This window comes from Lycorma delicatula, chromosome 9 (assembly GCF_047948215.1).
Source record: "Lycorma delicatula isolate Av1 chromosome 9, ASM4794821v1, whole genome shotgun sequence".
In the NCBI taxonomy this organism is placed as follows: Eukaryota; Metazoa; Arthropoda; class Insecta; order Hemiptera; family Fulgoridae; genus Lycorma; species Lycorma delicatula.
This window is the reverse complement of record NC_134463.1, coordinates 98,003,485-98,016,168: the sequence shown is the minus strand read 5'-3', so window position 1 is coordinate 98,016,168 and position 12,684 is coordinate 98,003,485. Positions and strand designations below refer to the sequence as shown.

Sequence of the window (12,684 nt, the reverse complement as noted above, 5' to 3'; positions counted from 1 at the left end):
ATTATTTTGGTCAAAAATAATTATTGAATGAATCATATAGTTTTTCCATCTCTCAATCTCTGTTAGCTTTGGCAATTTATAAAGCAAGTAATAAGGAAGGTCATTACAAATAACAATAACATTTTTCAAGGTGTTTTGTTCTCCTGAAATTTATTTAACAGGATACTGCAAGTTTTATTCCCTTAAGTTAGTTGTAGAAGTCAACTTTAACGATGTGAGAAATTTTTATCTTTTGTATCTAAGCAATTAAATCCTTTTGTGTATCGCTTCATAAACCTTTAGTTACAAAATTCTTAACTGTAATCTGCACAATTTATTTTTTTATTACTTTAGTTCTAGACTACATGTACAGGAAGTTATATAAATAATTAATCAATTAGTATTTTTTTTTTTATACATTTTGATCTTTGTGCCATTTCTAGTGTTGAAAATGTTTGTGTTGTGAGCTTTCTCTTGTGAGTATGAATGAGTGCTTTTGTTCTTGATTTTCTTGTTCAATTTTATCTATCTGTGGTGTCTTCTGATGTAAGTCTTATTTCTCTGGTCCATCAGTCAAGATTGTACTGTACTAGCTGTTTCAGAAGACTTGAATCTTGCATCTACATGATATGTCCAAAGAATCCTAGTCTCTTCTTACGCATGGTACTCTCCTCTTACACATTAACAATTAATCAATTATTAAAATAAAACTCTTAAACGTCTAAAAAAGAAAGATTTAGTAAAATGATAAAACACAGTAAGATTATAACATGAAAAGATACAATTCTTCCATCCTTTGCTTTAAAAGGTTTTCCTTCTTTAATATTTTTACAGAACGGCCCAGGGTCAAGACCAATATCGCGTAATTTGTCAACATTAAGATTGCCAAGTGTATCTTTTTCTGAAATTACATAACCAAATGTTGGAACTTTATGTTTAATCATTGTTGCTTTAACAGAAATTATACCATTGCTAAATCTGAAACAAAAAAATATATATTTTTAAAGAAAAACAAATAATAAATTATAAAAAAAATATTTATAAAACAATGATAGATTGAAAACACAAAAAAATGCACATTTAATCATATGTACTATTCATCAGTCTCAACCAAAGAAATTGCTTACAATTTTGAACTGTTGGGTCAATAATTTCCTGTTTATGTTACTTAAACAGTATTGAACTATTTTATAATTTAGACATAATTAAGTAAACAGTTCTAGAGCTTAATGAAAAGTATACACAATTAGATGAAATTTCTATTCAAGAATAAATAAATAAATAAATAATAAGGAATGGGTATGTTAGTTACTCCACATGAGTAACAAAGCTATAACAACATAAAAAAAATTGAGATTTTGGTACCACTGTATTCTTTATCACTTAGCTTCAAATTTACTATATAATGAAGGGGCAAAACTTGTTATACACCATTAAAAATCTTAAAAGAAAGTCATGCAGTTACAAAACCTGTTATAATGACAGTTTTTATATTGACATTTACAAAAGCTGTTCAAATATGAAATAATGTGGATTTCTTCTTTATTATGTAATTCTGTAATCCCCTAGCCTTTTCTTATTATACTTAAATCCAATTATTTAAAGAAAATATTGTTCTATTTTAGTTTTTCTTACATATTTGAAGAGGTAGTATTTTACTTCAGATCCTAAATTATAATCAAATTAAAATTAAATCTATTTTACAAACAATGTACGAGGGTTATTTTTTTTCCATGTCCGATCAGTCACGAAATTAAAACCACAGTGAAAATAAAAAATTTTTTATTTGTAACGTACTTACATAGTTACACTATTTCTCTACATAGTCGCCACTACGATTTAGACATTTGTCTAAATTGGCGTGGTACCAACTTTCCAATACCCTTGTCATAGAACGTAGCCGCCTGTATTTTCAGCTATGTTTCTATGCTGATCTGCAGCTCTTGGTGGAATTCATGGAACATGGGATGATCATCACTGCAGCCTCATACTAGGTGACTCTTCAACGTCTACGAAGGGCAATTCAGAATACGCGGAGAGGAATGTTGTCATCAGGCATTGTCTTTCTCCATGATAATTCTCGGCCGCACACTGCAGCTGTAACAAAAAAACTTTTGCAGCGTTTTCATCGGGGAGTGTTTGATCACCCATCATACAGCCCGGACTTGGCTCCATCTGATTTTCACCTCTGCTCACATGAAACGCTGGCTAGGAGGACAACAATTTGGCAAAGACATTGAGCTGCAGACCAGCGTAGAAACATGGCTGAAAACACAGGCAGCTCCGTTCTATGACGAGGGTATTGGAAAGTTGGTACCATGCTACGACAAATGTCTAAATCGGAGTGGTGACTATGAAGAGAAATAGCGTAACTAAATACTTGTTACAAATAAAAAACTTTTTATTTTCACTTTGGTTTTAATTTCATGACCGTTTGGACCTTGAAAAAAAATAACCCTCGTATTAAATAATTGGAGTTTAAAATTATAGCGTGGTCTTTAAAGTTACTTAAAATAATATTTAAATAAAATGTGAAATAAAATAAAACTACAGCCTAATATGTTGCTTACAGCCTAAAATATTTACTTACTTTTTTCTTAGGCAAAAGACATATAGTACAAGGAATTAGGTAAGTAATAAAAATGTAAGGTAAGAGTTGTACAGCTGTTATATCCAAACATGAAACATTGTCATGTCACATTTTACGATCCAAATCGGCTACAATGATATAGGAGGGCAACAAAGTGTATTTTCTTTTAACATTTATTTTTTTAATTTTATATTATTTAAAAAAATAGAAATTTTCATTTTATTTGTAACCCAGTAACCCCTTGTATATGATTAGAAAAATTATTATTGTATTTAAAGTTGGAAAAGATAGTTATGTCTGCGATTGGAATACCTATTCAGAGATTATGTTGAAACAACCAGGGGAATTGGCATATTCAGTTTCAGAAAGCCAAAAGATCATGTTGATATTTTGTAAGTCAGGGAAAACAGTTGGTTAGAGAGGAACCATTTTACAATTTTTCAAGCAGAGACGCAAAATCAGTTTGTAGTATTTGAGTCTAGTAAGGCTGAAATCAAAGTATCTGTTGTAAAACAGCTTCTTATTAACCTTCACTACAAAGAAGAACAGATGCTTGATGAGAGGCTTCAGCTCTACAATCAGGTTTTTGGAGTACAGGGAATTCAGAGGGTTATGAAGAATTGAACTGAAAAAGAATTACACAATAATGGTGATGATTTATTTATTTATTGGTGATGATTATGGAGGAAGTTACTGATGAGTCCATGTTTAGTACCCAACATTGTAGTTTCAATTATGCACAAAAAATTTTCAAATTTTCAGCTACTACCACAATACTGTAATAATTGGTAAAAAATATGAAATCAATTACTGCTTTTATCTTTACATAATTAAGTTGTACCTACTACTTTAATCTAATGCATCTTTGTAATATAGTAAAAATAATAAGTGTCAAAGTCTTATCTTAAGCCATGCTATACAGTTTAAAACAATTCAAATAAAAACAAACAAATACTAATTTAAAACAATAATAGATCTTAAGAGAAAGTAGATCATCTATTTTTTCCTAATTTTTGTAAGTTTTTTCTGATTACCCAAAAAAAATTAAAATTGGTTGTAGTTGGTTTTTTACATGTAGGGTACTCGCATATACAGAAAAGAAAGGGGTTCAACAATCACCTGGAAGGGTTAAGGAATAACCTTGATCAGAAAAGCCGTAGATAGTATTTTAAAATTATTTATATCTAATTCTTACAATTGTATAAAAAGTAAGCTTTTACTTACTGAAATTCCTATATAATTTTAAGCCATATAAAGAGGCTATAGTGGTTATATAATTTTAGGCATCAAAGTGGCTATTTAATTTTACTTACAGCTATGTTGCACTTGATAATATTATTATTATTTTGCCAGACCTGGAACAACCTTGACCTTTGACCCAGGTATGACGTTGACTTTGATCCCAGGAAAAAATAATTAACCTTTGACCCAGATAAAAAAAAATTAAATGCTGACACCATAAAAAAAATTTCCACATGCTGGAAATACATCATATCGCTTGATCAACAATAAAAATGCTTGCCGACATTGCAATAACCTTATTTACTAATTAACTTCTTATTTCAAAGTCATCTAGTGCTAATGAATTTGCATCGGTGATAAAGCCTGTGATACAATACATGTGCTTGATAATATTGTAATATGTTTATTTCACAGTTATCAAATGATAAAACCAATGAATCACTTGTTCTACAATAATTTCCATTTTGTTATTTCAGAAATGTTTACTTGTTTATTACAAAATTATCGAATGATAATGCATTCGCATCAGTGATAAAGCCGAATGGATATATAAATACCCATCAAATTTTCATTGTGTTTCTAGTCTTTAGTGTACAGTACTTCTACTTTTTGATATTATCCATGTAATCTTCAATTTTTGCTATCTTCATTTTCATTCAGGTGAGTTAAACACCTTTAAATACAAATTATGATCTTTAAATATTAAATAATAATAATTCAGGACATATGCCGGTTCCACCGGAGTACCATGTCAGACCTCCAAGGTTAGTAGTTCTGGAGTGGGTGTACCCCAGCGGCTATCCTTGTTAGAGAAGGGATCAACTTTCATGCAGAATCTTGAACAACTCAATGTGGCAGATGCTGCACGTAAACACCCTCATTAAGAAACAGCAATTTGCTATAAGCATAGAGGAAACTAAGTAAATTTACATACAGACAGACTTAGAAAAGATCTGAGGAGTTGAGAAGCTTTCTTTAGCAACAATGGGCCCAGATCAAAGGTACCTAGTGATTACGAGAGAGAATGGAAACTCAGCTACAAGTCCTGTCAAGGAAATTCATAAGATTTTCAATAGTTTGTACGTCGAAACCGTAAAAGACAGTCAATGCTAAAAACTTTAAGCTTTAAAGAAGATCGATGAGTTCAACAACATAATACTCTTTAAAAAGAGTTGTTTGCCATGATCTTCTTAATTGTACCAAAGAAGAAATAGTGGGGTAAATGTCAAATCAAGGAGTGATTCAATGCCACAGGCTAACCATGAGGAGAAATGGCGAGATTCTTCCTACTGTGTTGCATGTGTTAACGTACAACAGAGCTAATCTGCCTGAGAAAATATGAGCTGGTACACCAATATGCAGGTAATATTCAGTTCCACAAATGATATCTTTTCTTTAATTAGGCTAGGAACTGGCTGACTGATTACATCATTACTTTGATAAGGCAAATTTGACTGGTATCTGTTGTAATTCAAGTGATTTATAATCTATAAGCGCTAAAAGGGTGTTTAAAGCATCACAGAAAGAATGATGGACATTATACACAAGCCTGTACTGAGAAGAGAAACATGAAATACCAGCACAAAAAAAAATGAAGCTAAATATGAATTTGAATACTTACATATCCCAGATGTTGTCTTTTTCATAAATATCTCTACCTCTTATACCAATATTTGCTGAACAATTCAATGTATTTTCCACTATATCAAGTACAGGAGGCCTATTAATAAATAATTCAGGTGGTATCCGTAACTCATGAATCTGAAAATTTTTAAAGTAACACTTTTTAGATTTTGTAAAAAAATAATATAATAAAAAATTCTAGATTTGTTTTGGTGGATGATTAGGAGGCTTAGCTCTTTTTTTATCTAACAGACAATTCAGCCATTATGTTATTTTAGTCAACAATTTTTTTTTCTTTTTTCTTGTGACACAATGATGTGTCGTTATCAGCACCTGGACACAATATTTACTATAGTAAACAATTAAAAATTAAACAGACAAAATGAAATGATACATGTAAAATAAAACCACAATAAAAATAATATTAAAAATACATAAAACTACAAAACTGTTATCTGGTAAAGCCATACAGCATAAATGGAGAAACACATTACAGTTATAATCAAATATTTGCACACAGATGCATGGCCTTAAGAAATAGAACGGTATTTGATAACACAGTCACATCACTCCCCAAATTTAGATTTCTGACACAATGGTGTATAACAGACACACTCCACAAATATGTGGTATACCCGTCAGTTGGCAGTGGCAGCGAACACAAAACAGGTACATCAGTCAGAGTCATGACTAGTCCTTGAGTGAGCCTAGAGTGCCTTATTTACAAATGGCAAATAACAACTTCCTCTCATCGGTTGCTCCTGGATGAAGAGCTTCATGGTGACACAGGGTCTTTAACTGGATGAAGTTTATTGTTGATGGTAGCATTCTACTCACTTTGCCACTCATCACGAGCCATCATCGTCAGAAATAACACGATTAATAAAAGGAGGCTGAAAACAAGCATCTTTTGGCGCATGATAAGTGTGCTCAATGCCTGAAATGCCAATATGGCTGAGGATCCAGCAGAAGCTCACACTTGAGTTATGCAGAGTCATTTCAGAAATAACAGATTGTATCTCATGGCCAACAGAGTGTCTGGATGGAGTACATGTCACTAATTGCCTGCAGGGCAATCATGGTAACTGAACAGACAAGTAATTGTTGATGTGATGGACTAATTATATTTAAGGCCTTATTAGTAGCATACAGTTCTGCGACAAAATTATTGATGTTGTTGGGAAGGCCAAACATGTATGTTCTGTTGCCAACCGCAAAAGCACAACCAAAAAAGTAATAGGGTATATAGCCATCTGCATAAACTATATTATCATGATTTATGGTGTTTAAAATATTATAAAGTTTTTCTTATAATGTAACTGGATTTCAGTTTTTCTTATAATATCAACAAAGACCAATAATTTAAAAGAGAAGACCACCAAGGGATGTAATAACATGAAGCAACAGTAAGAACTAAGAAAACCTCCTCTGATGCTGAGCAAAGTAGTACATCTTGGCTGTTCCTGGTATTGATTAAAATGCAGGTTAGAGAACATTGCATCAAAGGTTGGATGATTCAGTTGCACTTTAATGCAAGTTACATTTGGGCAGATCATTTGGTTTCATCTATTCCAAGGGGATGTCTCACCACTGTCCACCAGTATACTTACCTCAGGGCTTGAACGAAATGCACCTGTAGCAAGACGGATGAATGAATGATGAACTGCATCAAGCATTCTAAGAGCAGTAGAGACTGAGCAGAATAAACTATGCAGCCGTAGTCTAAGCAGGAATAGACTAGAGCTCAGTAGAAGCGCAAAATGCATACTAGATTAGCTTTCCAACAAGATAGAATAACTTGAAGGGCATGATTTTTCTTTACCAGGTTTCAGTGTGGGAATCATCAATGCTTCTGGTCAAGAATCTGGAAAAACTTGGTCAGAAAATATTCTGTTATAGATACACAAATGATGTTGTAATACAGTATCTGGGAAGTGTGATAACATGGTGAACCTGATATTATCATTTCCGGTGGAAGTGTCACGGAATTATTCAAGACATACCTTATTAGCTCATCAAAACAGAAAGGTATGTTTTAATTCAATAGGCGAGTTTCCAATTACAAACAGGGTATTTTCTACCTGCAACTTATAGCTCCTAAACTCAGGACAGAATGATGATGTATGTGAAACTGATTTAAATGAGTTTCAAAATGTGTTTGCCACATCAAATGGCATGGTGATGAGGATGCCGTTGAATTCCAGTCCAATCAGCTACAGCGACTGTCCTGAACCACACATGGCCTGAACTTTCCTCCACAGATAATGAGTTGTACAAATGATATTGACATAATTCAGTCATGATTTTGTTTAGCACACCAAAACATGACTGCATACAGCCCTCGTATTGCAGAAGGCGCAGAGCAATTCAGTTGTAGGTCTTAGAATAAAATTACATAAAGCTCTGTGACAATCCCTTAGTGCATTCCTGGAGTCTTCATCCCACCAAGGAACAGCAGCCCCCTTGGATTTCCAGATGTTAGAGGAATAAATTCATTCACGCTATTGAGTATCAGATGTAAACTTCGCAAGTTGGTGGGTTGCACTACCACTCTAATCTTATTGGCCAATTAAATCCTTGTATCCAATCCAGTCCGCTTTCCGAACCACCCATTTGCGTAGCTGACTCTGAGGCAAATCACTGTTACCAACTAAGATCAGTCAGTAATTGCTTCCAAAAAGGTTTTTCAAAATGTGCCGGGTAAGACGTGGAAGTAGGGATGCTGAGCACAAGGACAGATCAATGTGCACGAAAATGTATCAGATGAAGATGACATAAACGTGACACACATTGTCCAATAATCACAGATCTAAGTTCTACCTCAGCTGATCGACTGTAGTGCTTTGGGAAGAACATGACGAGCCCCATGAACAGTGATGGGTATTGAAATCGCCAGTTATTAGGAAGGGTTAATGAATCTGTGAAAACAGACTGGAAAGATCATCTTCACTGACATCGGAATTTAGCAGAGCATTTAAGTTGCAGATATTAATTTTTAAATTGTGCCAATATCTTCACTGTGACTGTAGGGATGATTTTTACTAGCGGAATGCATTTGAGGTCATTAATTAGGTCTATTCAAAGAACTTTTGACCTTTTATTTCTGGAAGCTATAGGATCAAGAGTTGGTACTCAACACAGTGTTATAATCTTTATGGTATAATCTATGTTAAATGTAAAGGATATAATTAAAAAAAAAAAGCGACCAATTTTTGCAGCATAAAAACCTTATAATACTTTATCAATTTAAAATACATGCAAGACATATCAGCTGCTATGCAACATATTCCCATCAAGCTCATGCAAAGGTTGGCCTGACAAAGTAAAACTGATTTGCAACTGTACACAAAGCAGTACATAAGAAGCTCAGACTTATCCCATAAAAGTGAAAGCAGTTTTAAAAGTTATTGGCCACAGACAATGGAAAGCGATTTCAATATGTGAATGGTTTCAACAGTTCCTAATGGACAATTCTGATGATATTTTAGACTGTGTTTTCTATAATGATGAAGCATGGTTCCATTTACCATGGTATGTGCATGTACAGAACTCATATTTATGGTCTGTTAACAACCCACAAGCTGTATGTGTAATTCCTCTACAAGAACAGAAGACTAAGGGTGTGGACTGGAATATCCAGATAATAATAATCAAGGCCACCGGGTTGGTCTAGTGGTGAATGGATCTTCCCAAATCAGCTGATTTGGAAGTCGAGAGTTCCAGCGTTCAAGTCCTAGTAAAGCCAGCTATTTTTTCACGGATTTGAGTACTAGATCGTGGATACCGGTGTTCTTTGGTGGTTGGGTTTCAATTAACCACACATCTCAGGTATGGTCGAACTGAGAATGTACAAGACTACACTTCATTTACACTCATGCATATCAACCTCATTCATCCTCTGAAGTATTATCTAAACGGTAGTTACCATAGGCTAAACAGGAAAAAGAAAAGATAATAATAATCAGCCCAATTTTCTTTGCAGAAACAATAAATTCAGCTCATTATTGTGAAATCATTTACCAGTTCATGAGAGAGCTAACTGAGGATGAAATTAAAAATGCTTGGATTCAAGATGGTGCAACCTCTCATAGAGCTGATCAATGAAGATACTAAAAGAGGTTTTTGGAATCGAATCATTTTTAAGGGCTTGTGGCCTCCTTGTTCGCCAACTTAAACCCACCACTGAATTTTTACTTTTGATTTTATTTAAAAAGTAGTGATTATTGAGGAGATCCTGACAGGCTCCAGGGACTAACTAATATTCATGATTTCATCAAGAACCTTCCACATGAAAACTTGTGAGAGTCTTGAAGAGCAAAAAGAAATGTGTAGAAATATGTTTGGATGCTCATTTCCAACAACTTCTGTAAGATAAGTTGACATTACATATCATTGTAATAGTGCATGACAAATGTATAGTTACTTTTCGAACGCACTGTATCTTACTTCTAAAGTGATATCAATAATAATGAAAATGATCCACTGCTCTGTAGTGCTAATTGGAAAATGAGTTAATCAGATGGCTCAGGCAATATAGATAGCAGAAACATCTAAATAATTCCTATTAAAATGTTGTATCTACTTTGAAATCACTTGCTTCCTTGACTTATTTAGTAAATAATCTGTAGCACTATATGTTGGGAGTAACAAAAGAAGAGCAAAAACTGAAAATCCATATAAACTGGATGTGTGCGCTGTATTAATCTGAAGTAGTAGTATTGAAAGATAAGTCTATAAGTGCACAGAAACTTCAAGGTATATTAGAATGCTTAAAGATGTTTACTTCACTAGTACGAATAGATGACAAGAAGAGGTAATAACCATAAACAATTAGGATTGTTGTACACCAAGCTAAAGTATGTTATCGTGTTACAAACAACTTACATTCTGGTTGACAGTAGCCTACAAAAACCTAGTCAGAAACATTTTTCAAGTGAACTGATGCAAGAATATACTTCATGCAAGAAAAATAACAAGAGCAACTGAAGCAAATATTGTAATTGAGGATTCAAAGAAAGAAAGCAGACGATTTAACTATACTAAACATCTTTTTTATAGAAAATTCCAACAGTATGTTGAATAAAATTAGGTACAAGAAACAAAGGAATGGAACAAAACAGAGAAAGGGCTTATTGCACTTCCAGTTCACATCCTTAAAAAGTTCATTTTACTCTACCTTGCTGATTCTGTAATTTTTCATAAACAAAATTGGTCAGCCTTTGTGAAATACTATTCCTGTTACTTTCATTCAAGGCAATATAATAAATTACCCCAGTGATTACCCAAGGGGATAAGTTCCTCAATGGTACTTTATCTTTCTTTTTTCCTGTTTAGCCTCTAAGAATTACCATTCAGGTATTACTTCAGAGGACGATATGTACGAGTGTAAATGAAGTGTAGTCTTGTACAGTCTCAGTTCAACCACTCCTGAGATGTGTGGTTAATTGAAACCCAACCACCAAAGAACACCGGTATCCACGATCTAGCATTCAAATCCATAAAAAATTAACAGCCTTTACTAGGACTTGAACACTGAAACTCTCGACTTCCAAATCAGCTGATCTGGGAAGATGTTACTAAACTACGCGCACTAGACCAACCCGGTGGGTTCAAGGGGACTTTACCTGTATCTACCTATTCTTGATTTCTTCTTAGATTAGATACTATAGTAATTGGGTCAACTGCTATATTAGCTCATCTAATCTAGAGAAGTAGAGATCAATGTTTTAGCAACTCTATCTAAGATCTGTGCTTATCCTACATAAAGGTACAAAAGGAATGAATTACTGGCTCCGCGGCCTATCGGGTTAAAGCTAAGTTTCCTTCTTTGAATATTTAATTTAATCCAATTCCTCTTTCATGTTCCTGATGATAAGAAAAATAGATAATTTAATTTGTTTACATTAACACGCAAAAAGAAAAAAAATATTACAACTGTTTATATGTCAAATGTATAAATAAATACGTTTATCAATTCATGTAACTAATGTAGGTGGAAAGTTTTTTTACATACAAAATTTCAGATAATTTCAAATATATATATAAGAACAGATTAAAGGGAATGAAAGAGAAAATAATAAATATAATAATATATTACCTTGTATTTTATTTTAACAGTATTTTCTGAAAGTAGAAAAGTATGATGCATGAAACTTCGTAATCCTTGTGGGCCGTATACATGAACTGTATGATTCAATCTGTGTTTAGGTGGTAAGTTAACAGAGTTTGATCCTGTTACATGAGCAGTTATTGTGGCAAGTAATCCTGGTAATCCAAAAAACTGTAGAAATATACAAAGGCATTAGAATAAATAAAACCATTTCTCAACATGCATATGCATAGAGTTGAAATTGCCCCTTTCTAAAAACATTAAGTAACTGCAGATATCTTAAATATCTGCAGTTACAGTATATTATGGAGATTAACTCCATAATTTCATTCTGGATATCTTTTCCCAAGTAGTGGACCAGTTAGATTTCTCTTTAGCCATGGATAAATGTTTCTTCATAATTGGATCACACTCAGCAAGAAGATTCTAACATTTTCAAAAAAATTCCATTGTGGTGTTCATTAACCTTATCAGAAAATCATCTGAAAGATAAATTCTGCTTTGCCGCCATAAATATCGCTGAAATTAATCTTTTCAAGACATTATCCCAGTATTCAGTTTTTTTTTTAACACAACATTCACAGTCATTGCTTTTTTCAAACAAATTTTTACTTCCATCCATTTTACATAACATTCAAAATGTTCACCACTTCGCTCATGTCACTTTAAAATCGGTGAAATATGTTGCCAATCACTAACTCCCTCTTGAGTTAACATTAACAGGAGTTTTTCCAAAAATCCTGCAGCAAAAACAATAAACTTTGTCGGTTTTCTATGAATAAACTAACCATGATATTTGAATGCATTCACAATTCTATGGAAATAATGACTGGAAAAACACAATTTTTCTGCATTTTGAGAATATTTGCAGGGTTCTTCAATAACAAATTATTCAATCATATATTTGTTTAAATTTTCCAACCAATCACTAATATTGTAATTCATAATATTTTTAACAAATACATTTTCATTGTTTTCTGTTGATGGTTCATTCACAATATTATCAGCACAGCAATTAGCACTATCATGATTCATTTCAGATTATAATATTTTTCAAGCTCGGCACTATATATAAATCCAAAGTATTCTGATTTTTCTTCATAATTTCTGATTTTTTTGCTTGTTTTCCCAACCAGATAAT

At 33.0% G+C, this 12,684-nt stretch overlaps 1 protein-coding gene across 1 annotated transcript in view; it reads right to left on the bottom strand.

The window, feature by feature from the left end:
- LOC142330102 (ribonuclease Z-like) overlaps window positions 1–12,684 on the bottom strand; it is a 40,819-nt gene that overhangs the window by 19,524 nt on the left and 8,611 nt on the right. The window contains exons 3-5 of the mRNA XM_075375167.1: window positions 11,532–11,714; window positions 5,433–5,572; window positions 762–957 (exon numbers count right to left, since the gene is read on the bottom strand). Of these exons, the coding sequence (XP_075231282.1) occupies window positions 762–957; window positions 5,433–5,572; window positions 11,532–11,714 (519 nt within the window). The remainder of the gene's footprint in view (window positions 1–761; window positions 958–5,432; window positions 5,573–11,531; window positions 11,715–12,684) is intronic.